This window comes from Heliangelus exortis, chromosome Z (assembly GCF_036169615.1).
Source record: "Heliangelus exortis chromosome Z, bHelExo1.hap1, whole genome shotgun sequence".
NCBI lineage: Eukaryota > Metazoa > Chordata > Aves > Apodiformes > Trochilidae > Heliangelus > Heliangelus exortis.
The window spans coordinates 39,530,627-39,542,775 of NC_092454.1; the positions used below are offsets into that span (position 1 = coordinate 39,530,627).

General features: G+C 38.3%; 1 protein-coding gene across 17 annotated transcripts in view; it reads left to right on the forward strand.

Moving 5' to 3' along the window:
* The window catches only part of PIP5K1B (phosphatidylinositol-4-phosphate 5-kinase type 1 beta), an 88,548-nt gene that overhangs the window by 70,657 nt on the left and 5,742 nt on the right, over positions 1-12,149 (forward strand). For 11 of the 17 annotated variants that reach the window (XM_071731995.1, XM_071731991.1, XM_071731996.1 and 8 more), the window contains 3 exons: positions 1,587-1,734; positions 8,533-8,650; positions 9,544-11,024. In XM_071731995.1, coding sequence (XP_071588096.1) covers positions 1,587-1,734; positions 8,533-8,650; positions 9,544-9,666 — 389 coding nt within the window. In that variant the 3' untranslated portion in view covers positions 9,667-11,024. Of the gene's footprint in view, positions 1-1,586; positions 1,735-8,532; positions 8,651-9,506; positions 11,025-12,149 lie in introns of those variants that run through there. The other 6 variants (XM_071732001.1, XM_071732002.1, XM_071732004.1 and 3 more) reach the window with 2 other exon arrangements.

The following is a 12,149-nucleotide window of genomic DNA, read 5'->3' on the forward strand; positions in this document are numbered from 1 at the left end:
AGGTAATTGATTGGATGGCCTCACCCAGAGAGTTGTGGTCAATAGTTCAGTGTCCAAGTGGAGGCAAGTGGCATCCCTCAGGGATCAGTACTGGGACCAGAGCTGTTTAACATCTTTGTTGGAGACATGGAGAGTGAGATAGAGTGTATCCTCAGCAAGTTTGCTGATGATACTGAGCTGTGTGGGGTTGATACCTTAGAGGGAAGTCAGGCCATCCAGAGGGACCCTGACAGGCTGGAGAGGTGCGCCCATGGCAACCCAGTGAAGTTCAACATGGCCAAGTGCAAGGTCCTGTACCTGGGAAGGTGCCAACTCCAGGCACAAATATAGGCTGCTGGGAGGATGAATAGAGAGCAGCCCTGAGGAAACGGACTTGGGGATGTAGATAGGAAGTTCAGCATGAGCTGCCAGTGTGCACTTGTAGCCCAGAAAGCCAAATGAATCCTGGGCTGCATCAAAACAAGTATGGGCAGCAGGGAGAGGGAGAGGATTCTGCCCATTTGCGCTGCTCTTGTGAGCCCACACCTGGAACACTGCATAAAGCTGTGGAGCCCCCAGCACAGGAAAGATACAGACCTGTTGGAGAGGGTCCAGAGAAGGGCCACAAACATGATCAAAGGGCTAGAGCATGTCTGCTGTGAAGAGAGGCTGAGAGAGTTGGGACTGTTCATCCTGGGGAAGAGAAGGCTCTGGGCAGACCTTCTAGAGGCCTTCCAGAACATGAAGGGGCCTACAGGAAGTCTGGGGAGGGGCTTTTCACCAGAGAGGGTAGTGAAGGGGAAAAGGGGTAACAGTTTTAAACCGAAAGAGAGTAGATTCAGATTAGATATTACAATATCAGATATTCTTAACCATGAGGGCAGTAAGGTACTGGAATAGGTTTCCTAAGGAGGTTGTTGATGCCCCCTCCCTGGAAGTGTTTAAAGCCAGGCTGGGTGAGGCCTTGTGCAACCTGGTCTAGTGGGAGGTGGCCCTGCCCATGATCCATCTATTGGATCTTGATGATTATTAAAGTCCCGTCCAGCCCTAACCATCCTATGATATTTGGCAGAACAGACAATCAGGAGCAGAGAAAGTCAGAATGAAGTATATAGTATGTTGCTATCCTCTCAATTTCAGAGGATCTTAAATTGTTCCAGCTCAAGTAGCAGAATCAGACCAGAGACACTGCTATGCTTTTCACTGACATTTAAGCTAACATGTCACGTGAAGTGTGTTGAAACTCAGTTCATTGTTCTTACACTCTTTTTGAAGAGATGCAGACTTTACTCTTTTCAGAGCTTGTCTGCAGCCAGGCTTAAAGGACAACTGTCTGCCTAATCCTGTCTGAAAACTGGGTCTTGGTAGTGTGATAGTAGTCCCAGAACTTTGAAAAACTATTCAGGTAATCACATCATTCTTTAATATTTGACCTTGAGGTTGCTCTGTGTTCTGCAGGCACATGAATAGTAGAATCTCATTAACTCAAACATACTAAGAAGCTTAAAGCTGTTGAAAGCACAGTGTGATTCCATACCTTTGCATAAAGATTATTGGATTTGATTTGAAATGAAATTCATTAATGTCTTTTATTTTTGTATATACAGTACTAAGTTCACGCCACCGGCCAGATCTAGTGTTGAGCACTCCATATCTGTTTGAAGCAGCTTCCTTGGCAACCACAATTTCTTCTTCTTCTTCTTTGAATGGGGATGACCATTATCAACATGATCAACCTGTGATCGATTCTAGCAGGTAGGCTAATGTGGTTTTCCTAAAAGTCTAACAGTGTGTGCAATGGAAAGGGGCTCTGTGAAAGAAAAAGGAGGAGGGGCAAATATCTCAGTAGCTCAGTCTTGAGCCTTTCCAGTGAAGGAGGACTGCAGTAAGCCCATATCATTTATTACATATTTTTTTGTTAAATGTATTATGGCTGGAGTCACAAACTAGGAAGCATGAACACAGCAAAATTTTACAGCATACTTTTTTGTCATGTTCCAAAACTGAACTTGGCATTTAAAACTTGCCTAGGCCTCAGTCTGTGCCATAAACCAAACTGCATTGACATCAGGGTAGAAAATATTTCTTGTAACTTGGCCATAGCCTGAAACAGCCACAGAAAACTGTGATGTGCTGGGAAAAGGGACCACTTTCAATCTTCTGCATGTACGGTGCTGAATGGTCTGCTTTAAGTTCTTTCAAAATTACCATTTTCTGAAGTTAATTTATTTGAAACTTCATTCATGGGTGTGATGAGATCTTGTCTAATTTTAACCCAGGAAGGATAAAACCAGGAAAGTCTCAGTAGGAGTTGTGCAAATGGTTGAAGTACAGTCTTCAGCTAGCTTGAATGGGATTTGTGTTGTATCTGAATGAACTTTTGCTGTGACTGTCCAATACCATGCTTAGGACAGTAAGTTTTGCTGGGAGATTTTCTGTGTATGTGCCTGTACTCTGTACACCTGATATGTGCTGTATTGTGTGGTCTTGCTGCTTGTGAACTCTTTACCATGTGTTTTACTGCAGAATAGTGTTTGCTTAATCTGTTTTCATCAAGAAGGATAACTGCTTGTGAACTCAAGTGTCTTGAATTTTTTTTTAATTAATATAGAATCATGGACTTCATGTGTCTATACAAATTTGATAAGCTTACTTATGTGCTGAGATGTAGTTCCTTAAACTGCATATTGTCCAAAAAAAAAAAAAAAGTTACTTTAAAAGCAATCTTGAGGCAGTAGGATTTTACCTTGTATTAAAATTTAACCAACTGAATTTTTGTAAGAAGTAAAAGGACTTGCAGTGACTTGATCAAAGTATTTGCAGCTCCTATTTTCGTCAAGTTGAAATAAATTTCACTGCTGTGCCATCTTCCACAGATTCAATATATTACTATAAAGTGTTGGACAAAGGGATGGTTTGGGATGTAACAAAGATGAAGTTATAATTAGGAGAACCATAACAAGTTGTCCCAAACTGCATCTACACAAACTTTAGGAAATAAAATTACTAATGAATACACATAGTAGAAATAGAGGTCTTTCAATTCACATTCTGTCACTCTTGTCCAGTTTGTGACAAAGCTAACTGGAGGACTTCAGTATTCCATGGTCCCTTACTAAGTTTTAACTTTGCTAGAAATAAAATTTTAGGGTACTTTTTGTTTGGGTTTTGTTTTTTAATTTGCCTTAAGCATCAAATAAAGCTACAGAACTGTGTTGTACTAGCATCAGTCAGCAAAAGAGAACTGTGGAGTTGTCTGTATAAAGAGTTCAGTTACTGAAAATAAAACATTTCATATATTCTTTGCTCTCCACAGATTAGCTGTAGAGAAAAGCTTTAAGTAGGTCCACTATAATTTCCTATAAAGATATTGCAAAATAATTCTAAAACAAATATGGGGGTTAGCAGATCTCACTTTGTACATTTAGAGTAGTTTATTCTTCAGTTGTGATTCAGTCAATGAAATAGCCTAAGATGTAGTGTCATTTATGTGATTACCCTTCACGTCCTTTTCTTGCAAAATGAGATTGGAAGTGTAGTGTCTGCAGCCCAGGATTGCATGCCTTGAATTTATCAGTACAACAGGACACTGGTCTCTAACACAGAATTTGCACCAACATTCATAGATTCATGGCTCTTTCTTTTTATCTTGTGCCAAAATATAAAGCCTTACTCTGTAGGCAGGAGATCTGCCACAGGGGCTGAGCAAGTAAAACCCTTGCTTATCTGAATGTGCTTTCTTCAGCTAGGGCTCAGTGGCAATTATTTCTCCTGACCAGGTACTGGTTCACGTTATAATTTCAGTATATATGATTCATAAGGATTAGCTTCCCTGTCATAGCTAGTGTCTTTCTTTTAGGATTTAAGAAAGGCACTAAGTGTGCTTAGTATTAAACTAATTCTCCCAAGATCATTCTGGGCACGTGCAATTTCTTCTGCTTTCTTCTGCATCACAGAATCAGAGAATGTTAAGGGTTGGAAAGGACCTCTGCAGATCATCTAGGCCCAACCCATCTTGCCAGAGCAGGTTCACCTAGAGTAGGTTGCACAGGATGGCATTCAGGTGGGTTTTTAATGTTTCCAGAGGCAGCCTGTTCCACTGCAGGACTTACCACTTTGCCATTTGTTTCTGATAAACAGAACCCTTGGAGCAGTCTTTGAAACAAAGCCTGAATTATGTATTTTAAAATACAAACCTCCTTTCAGTCTTTAAATATGCAATTGACTATGATACACTGCTCTGAGTTACTAAATAAAATTATGTTTTGACATGTTCTTCATCAGGCTTCTTCCTCCCTCTTCAGAGTATCCTGGCACAAAGTAGAGAGTACACAAATTTCCTTGTAACCAGTCAGAAATATTCCATTCAGGGTAATAAAAGGAGATAATCCCATGTGCATAGTTATAATATGGTGTCTGTACAACTCCTTGACTCCTGTTAATGCTGATGAGCAGTATGTGCCTGTACCAATAAGAATACAGGTGCTGTTATTTGCCTCATTAAAAAGAGAACAATAATAGTTCTGATTACCTTGAAGTTCATGCTGTATTTATAACTTAGTTTTTCACAGTAATTGCCCTCAATATCTGACACCATGAGTAGAATTTTTCTCCAAGGAGGGGAGGAGAAAGGAGCTCAGTGCCACCCATCCTTGAGAGTACTCAACACTCATTAGGTAGGAAGCAAGGAACTGCTGCCATTGTGATTAAGCAGACAGAGATAACTTGTTGAGCCAAAGCTTACTCTTGAGACTTTATCCTCTGAGAAGGGTTTGTGTAGTTCTGACTTGGTACAGACTGGAACTAGCATAACTAATTGGTAGCTAAATGCAAAGCAGCATTTAGGGATCTGTAATGAAAGTAAAAGAGGGAGACTGAATATCAGTCATAAACATATATCTTATTCGGAGTGTTTTTCCAGACTGTTAGCTGATTATGTTTCACCAAGTTATTCCTCATTCCTTGAAGAATTGGAGGAAACTCACGGTGTTACCCCAGCAGTGTGAAGAGGAACTGCTAAAACTAGTGAAAGGGGGGGCTGGGGAAAAAAAAAAAAAAAAAAAAACCAAAACAAAAAGCCAACTATTTTTCGTCACAAGAGTACCTTTATATAAAAAAAGTAAAAATTGACAAACATGCCATGCACCAAATGTAGACTTTTTTGTTTGTCAGAAGACAGCTGGTTTCTATTCTATGAAGCTATTTCTCAGGTGGTTTTGTCATAAGTGATGTCAAGCATTCATTTAATAAGATAACAGAACTGACAATTTATTGTTTCTATTAACATTTGCAAGGATTTTCCACTCCTTCTCATGACTTGACATACTACTGAATAACTATTTCAAAGACAGCTTAGAAAATCAAAGCAAAGGATTCTGCTGTTTCCTTAATGAAAGGGATATGCAGCTATTAGTTTCTGTGGTATAAGGAATACTTAATCACACCTTTTGCCAATCTGGTTTTCTCTATAAACAAGCTTCTGTGTGTAAATTCAAATGTTCTGTCTATCCACCCACCACTCTTCACTTCTAAAGCTTAGACAAATTTATCTGAATCTTAATAAGCAGCTAGGTGGAGGAAAAAGACTTGAGTGCTTTGATGCTTGGAACAGATGCACTGAGACACTGGGGAATCCCCCTGGGAAAGAATGAAAATTTTACTGTGATTGAAGCAATATTTAATTGTGGCTTAAAGAAAAACAAGGCTTTCCCAGTTCTCCTGTAATTGAATTACTTCTTTTTTTTCTCTTTTAATTAAAAAAATAAGATAAAATAGACTGCTTTAGCCATGAAATGACAACAGCAGAGCTGAGCACACTCATTGTAGCTAAGCATTACTGAATGGGAGAAAGTAACTAAAAAAAAATGCAGGGGTTGCTTGCTTTTTCTTTCTTTTTCAGCCTAAAAATTAAGGATGACAATTTAGTTCACTGCTGAAATTGTACAAAACCTCTGTTCCACTGAAGGGTTTTGACTGATAAACCATGTATATAGAGATTTTTTGTGTTCTTCTGTGTACTCTCACAATTTGTCTTTGCCCAGAGTAGAATTCTGCATAAAGCTATTGATCAATATATCTGATGATGATTTTGCCGAAATCTGAACTTCTGGTTGCCAAGTGCTGGCATGTGTGTTGCTGTTCAGAGATTAAGAGTAGCTTGTTTTTACTCTTTGATTCAGAAGTTCCATGTATGTGTCAGCTTCAGCTCAGTTACTTAATTTCAAAAAAGGCTGTCGTAATCTCATTGATGTGCTGATAGCTATAATTTGTTGAATAACAACAGCTCTTCAAAGCTGAAGAGCTTTTTATGCGTTGAGGTGTACTGTCATTCTTGGTTTTTCCTTTCAAATTTCCACTTTATACATGTGACAGATTAGCTTCACAAAGTGGGTGATTCATGTTCTGCACAGGGAAGAACCTTGAGTTACTAAACAAAGGTATATAAAAGAAAACTGTCTTGCAACACTTGCCCTTCACTTCTCTTTTTAATAATTCTTCATACAGGAGAAGAGTCTTTCTTCCTATTGGAGTTTATCTCTAATTATTCAGTGTGAAAGGAGATTGCTATCTGCAAATAAGTTGTGGTCTGTGTAAGAAAAAAGGTGGACCGGCATCTGTGTTCTTTCATTCTCTTTCATGCTTGATTTTGTTCAAGGGACTTCAGTTGCTGTTGGTTTTTGTATGTAAGACTACTGCATCTTTGTAGTTTCTTCTGCCCCTTTTCTTTCTGTATGTTAATATAAATATAAAAATATATATTATTTGTTTCTATATATTAAAGCTCATTTTTTTTACGAATTTCACTACCACGTAACCAAATTGTGACCTTTTTAGGAGCTTGTCTGACTTTTCTTAACATGCTGTTTCTGAATACAGATTCCAGAGGGTTTCTGGAAGTGAACAAAGTTAAAAATAGCAGCAGTAAAGGTGGAAGTTTTGTGACAATGAAAGGAATAACTACTTCAAATTTTTGCTTTTTAACCTAACCTGATGAAGAGATGAAAGTCACAGCCTGCCAGTTTATAGTTATTAATGCAGAACACTGGTTTCCAGAAGAAGAGTTTGACCACTAGTTTTGCATATTTTAATAGTAGTTGTAGCTGCTCACTTCACACCTCGTGTCACACACATGGTTTTCATATATGGGCCTCTGCACATTGCCTGAACTGTGCTAAAACAGAGATAATAATTCTGCAAGAAAAAGTGACACACCTCTCACCAGCTTGCCTTTTGCCAAATAGTATCTTGCGTGCCAGAGCTTATTTTGTGGGAGATAATAAAGCACAGCCTAACGTTTGGCAACAATCCATTTTTTCCCTTCCTGTCTGCCTTCTCCCCTTCAGTAAAATGAAGCACTGGCAGAAAACTAATGTGACTGAAACACTGCTCAATACAATACAGGTGACCAGTATGAGAAAAATGCTAAGACAGTGGGAGCTGGGTTACCCCTGGGACAAGAAAAATAGGCATCTTTTCAATAGCAAGGCTAATACACTACAGAACTGAACAAATGTTGTAGTGTGGCAAACGCACCTTTGTGAACTTAATGCTTTTATGGCAAGAAGGTGACTGGTGATTCATTTTGAGCATTTGAATTCATTTACTACTTTGCATTCTACCTTTACCCTTTCTGAAATTATAACCCGTCTGAAACATACTTTGTAGTTTAAAGTACTACAAAGGGAGGTGGAAGTTAGTAAGTTCTGGACTGATGTCTGTAGCCATGTTTGCATGCCCAGTTATAATGCAGAATTGTTTGCTTTTCACCTTGTGTGTACATAGATAAGAACTGACAGTTTTCAAGGCAGCCTGGACTCTTAATAGTCTGTGGCAGCTAGTGAGGGAGGACAGGTGATAATGGACAGCTAACTCCATTAAAACACCTTTGAGAGTTTCAGCTTTGTGGTTCAAAGTGTATTTCCAGAACAAAAAAAGGTTCCTGTGTGGAAGCATTTGCAGTTTCATATTCTTTGTGGGTAGGAGAGAACAAAAAATAAGATCTATGAATGAATTAATACAGTGCACCTCCTCTGTCAATATTGCTTCCCTTGCAGAGCTGTGTAGTTACAGTACACTCTTGCTCTCCTCCCACATCCCTTTCTGAACTGCTGGCTCAAGTGATCCTGTATCTGCATGAGAAAGTCTAATGCTACTGTGCCTAATTACCAAACCTTTTTTCCTGTTCTGAATTAACAAGTGCTGCCAAAATTTATACTGCATGTGATGGGGAAGTATCTTCTTTTGAAATTAATGAAATTATCACACATTCTGTTAACATAATTTCATTTTTGAAGTAAATATCAAGAGTTCAGGAAAAGAATTACTTCCTGAAAAAATAGTAGTTAATACAAGAAGTAGAAACTGTGGTTTCTGTACATTAGTCAAATGTGAGCTGCCAGTTATCTTGCCGTTGTCTTTACATCTATATTTGTCTATTTACATTCCACCTTTTCAAGTATTTGAAGCTTTTTTGAGACAGAAGTGGATTTTAAAATTTTCAGCTATGACTAAGTTCTCTGTAACTGGTATTTTTGGTCTGCCTTCTCTTTGCAGCAAAGTGTTGCCTTCAAGTTCAACATTCACTTTAGAAGACAGTGCCATCTATTTGACTTCAGAGCAGAGCACGCTGGAAATGGAGAATGATAATGCTTCAGTGTTGGATGTCTATTTAGTAAGTTACAAGGCTGGTTTTGATGGGCTTCTTTCTCCTGTAATTTCTTTGACTTGGTCTTAGTGATTAAGATACATGCTTAACTACAAGATTCAGAGTTCACTAACTTATTCCTGTATGAGACAGATAAACTTAAGAACCTTGCCAAAGCAAATCCTTCAGGAATCTTTATGGTTATTAACTATTGTGTTAATAATGAAGTATGCTAAAATGCCTTTCCAGTTTTCTCTAATGGTAGGGGCTTTTCCATATTTTCCACAGGAGGGGAAAAAAAAATTCTTCACGTTAAGTATTCCACAATGTGGAAATTACTTTTTTTTTTTAGAGTGGAGAGTTCTGTGTTTACATGGCTCCTCTTCCTGCTCCAAAGGGTCATCCAGCTGTGGTAGCTGGACTATAATTAAAAATACCTTTTTTCCTTGCTGTTTTGGTTCCTAGTGAGCACTTTACCTGCCTGCTGAAAGATAGGCTCAAAGTCTATGTCTTGCTTATCTTCAAATCACCTATATTATAAAAATGCCATTGGTCTCTACAGCTCACATTCCACAGATGTGAGGCAGTAGACACCTAATCCAGATCAAATTGAATGAAGTTTTCTGCATCTCTTTTAGACTGTTTTGAAAATTAAAATCTCAGTATAAGTATAGGAGAGAGAGGTATGTTAAGCTTGGTTTTCCCTGAAGTTTTTTTTCCGTAAAGCACAACTTAAACAATTCTGATAGTACTCTAGTAATATTTTCCCTCTATTTTAATAAATAAATGTATGTGACTTTTTTGGCAAGAATTTTACAAGAGGAAGTGTTAAAAAGGAAAGTTGTATAAATAATTCACACAGACACAGTTGTTCCCTTTTTAGGTAAAAGCTCACTGAATTCTTCTTCTCCCATCGCTAGACTTTCCTGATTTTTGTCTCTGTGGTACAAAGTATCATAGAATATAAAAGAGCCCAGGTTGGAAGAAGAACCTCAAAAGATCATCTGGTCAAGTCATTGGGTTGGGAAAGGGAGCCTGAATGAGATGATCTAGCCACCCTGTCCCCATCGTATCTTGAAAACCTCCAAGAATGGAGACTCATCGGTGCAAAGATTGTTGCAGTGCTTGATTGTTCATCCTGAAAAACTTCTCCATGTGTTGAGAGGAAACATGTTTGTGTCTGATTTTATTTTGAGATGAAATGTTTGTCACACGCCTGATCCCCATGCTATTTCTCTGTCGGCTGACCCAGTGATTTTTTTTTCCCCCTTCTTTTTAAGCAGCAGCTCTTGAGTACATATCATACCTACTTTATCACTAGTAATTAAATAGTTCAGCACACATGGAGGAGTTGTTTTCTATCATGCCTCCACTGAAACAAGATAATACGAAGTACCAGTGGCCAATTAGGTGTAGAGTTGACTTAGTTAACTGTGTACTCAAGTAGTCTGTTAAATAAAAATATTCCTGTAGGACTTGTGAATTGTGCTAGTGGCCGTTGACATGAATCATCTATAAAGAGGGACTCAAAAATCCTGAAATGTTATGGGAAATATAAAAATAAGCAATCACAGGCAGCCTAACCTTGCTAGCAAATTGGATTAGTAAGTGAATTGTGCTTTAAACTAACAAACCTGTAGGGCAGAATTCAGAGCTGTGCTACCTGCATATATATAGAGTGCATGAACACACCTAGTAGAGTTAGTGGGCAATGCTCCTTATCCATTTACAGTGGTAAGAATACTACGTCCAGTCACCACAAGTGCATGTATACCAACAGATAGCCTGGGAGGAAGAACTGGAGCATCAGTGATGTGTGTTAGTTTGATTCATGTATGCTGAGGCAAAAAGTAGTTTTAGGTTTATAGGAGGATGACTAAGCTCAGGCTAGAAGGGAAAGATTTATGGTTTTAAGAACACTGGGAACAGGTCAGTAATTTTTAATCTGTGTCTCTAATAAATCAATGATGTTTGCATTAGCTGATTTAAGCCTCAGTTGAAAAGGTTACAAGACACGTTTTGACCTTCTTAAAGCATGAGGAGAAAATGTAGCTTTAAATGGTATTCCCAGATTTGCCTTTAATCCCATAGTTAATAATCATTGTCTGTGTTTTTAGTGCAAGACAAGCTGGTGTAGTCTTACCCGCTAGATATTGCAATGAAAAATACCTTACTCCACTTATTCTTTGATGTCTTTGCTTTCTGCTTTGAAATGCTAAACTTCTTGGACAAATTCTAGTTCTCTAGTGAATTAAGAATTATGAATTTTTGATCCCATGAATGAAAAAATACTGTAATAAAATGATATTGTCTTAGTAATAAACAGTTTTTGAAATGGCATTTGGCTGAATAGTGTTCAAAAATCCAGACAGTCAAGTAAGGTGGGTGGAGCACAAATCATGAAACCAAACCAAACCAAAAAAACAAACAAACAAACAAAAAAACTCTTACAGGTAAGAGCAATGGTTTGTTTTGGGGTGTTACATGAAAGGAACACCCTGCAGGCTCACACTGAGCAGCTGATGTCAAAACTGAGAATTTACCTGGTAACAGTAAATATGTTTTGTTCCAGGACACAGGTGTGGGGACATTGAGTTGGTAATTGAAAGGCTTGTCTTGGCCTGGAGCTTCTCAGTTCTGAACCAAGACCAGTTCCACCAAAACAGGATTTTGCACACTTGACACTCTAAGCAGCAGTTAGGAATGTCCTCAAATTCAAGTTTATTTTAAAGCTACATCAGTTTGGTTACTCTTCAATCTTTTAACCCAAATAATAACTTAAGCTTTTATGAATAAAGTATGACTAGCCATGGTTGCACTCAGCAGGTTTTCCAATTTATTTTAAATTTCAACTGAAGCCCTGTTTACTTGTGTAGATTCATGCAGCATCAGCTGATATATAAGCAGAAAAGTGTTAAAATATCAACAAAGATGAATGCAGAACTTTGCATTCATGAATGCAGACTTTGGTTAGTAGGACATACAGGCCAAGTGCTGCAAAACTTTCTTAGGAGAGACATCAGGAAGTATAGCCGATCCTGTAGACCTTAGTCCAGTGTTACTAAGGACTGGTACCTGAAGTAGAGTGTTAATTTCTCTTAGAAGGTAGTAACTTAAGTCACTGTGTTCCTTCTGTCCTGCAGTGAATCCCAAATTCTTTGATGGAGTTTCCTATCCCTGAAAGAGCATATATGCAATTATGAATTACTCCACTGTGTTTTCTCAGCCTACCCCTGAAATGACTTTAAAAAAGTAGTTAACATGTTATTTGGAAAAACTACAGTATTAGTACAACCAGAGTAGTAAGGATTAAGATTACTTTATTTGATTGACTTCAAATAGGCTTGATTTCCTTTTTACTTACAGTAGAACAAGAACACAGCACCTGCAGGATGGGCAAGGGATCAGACCCAGACAGCACAGGTTTAGGAAGGTGTCACGGTTTAACACTGGCCCAGCAATTAAACTGAGTAACAGACGCTCTCTATTAATCCCCCTCTTCTCCCTGATAAGAAAGGAGAGAGAA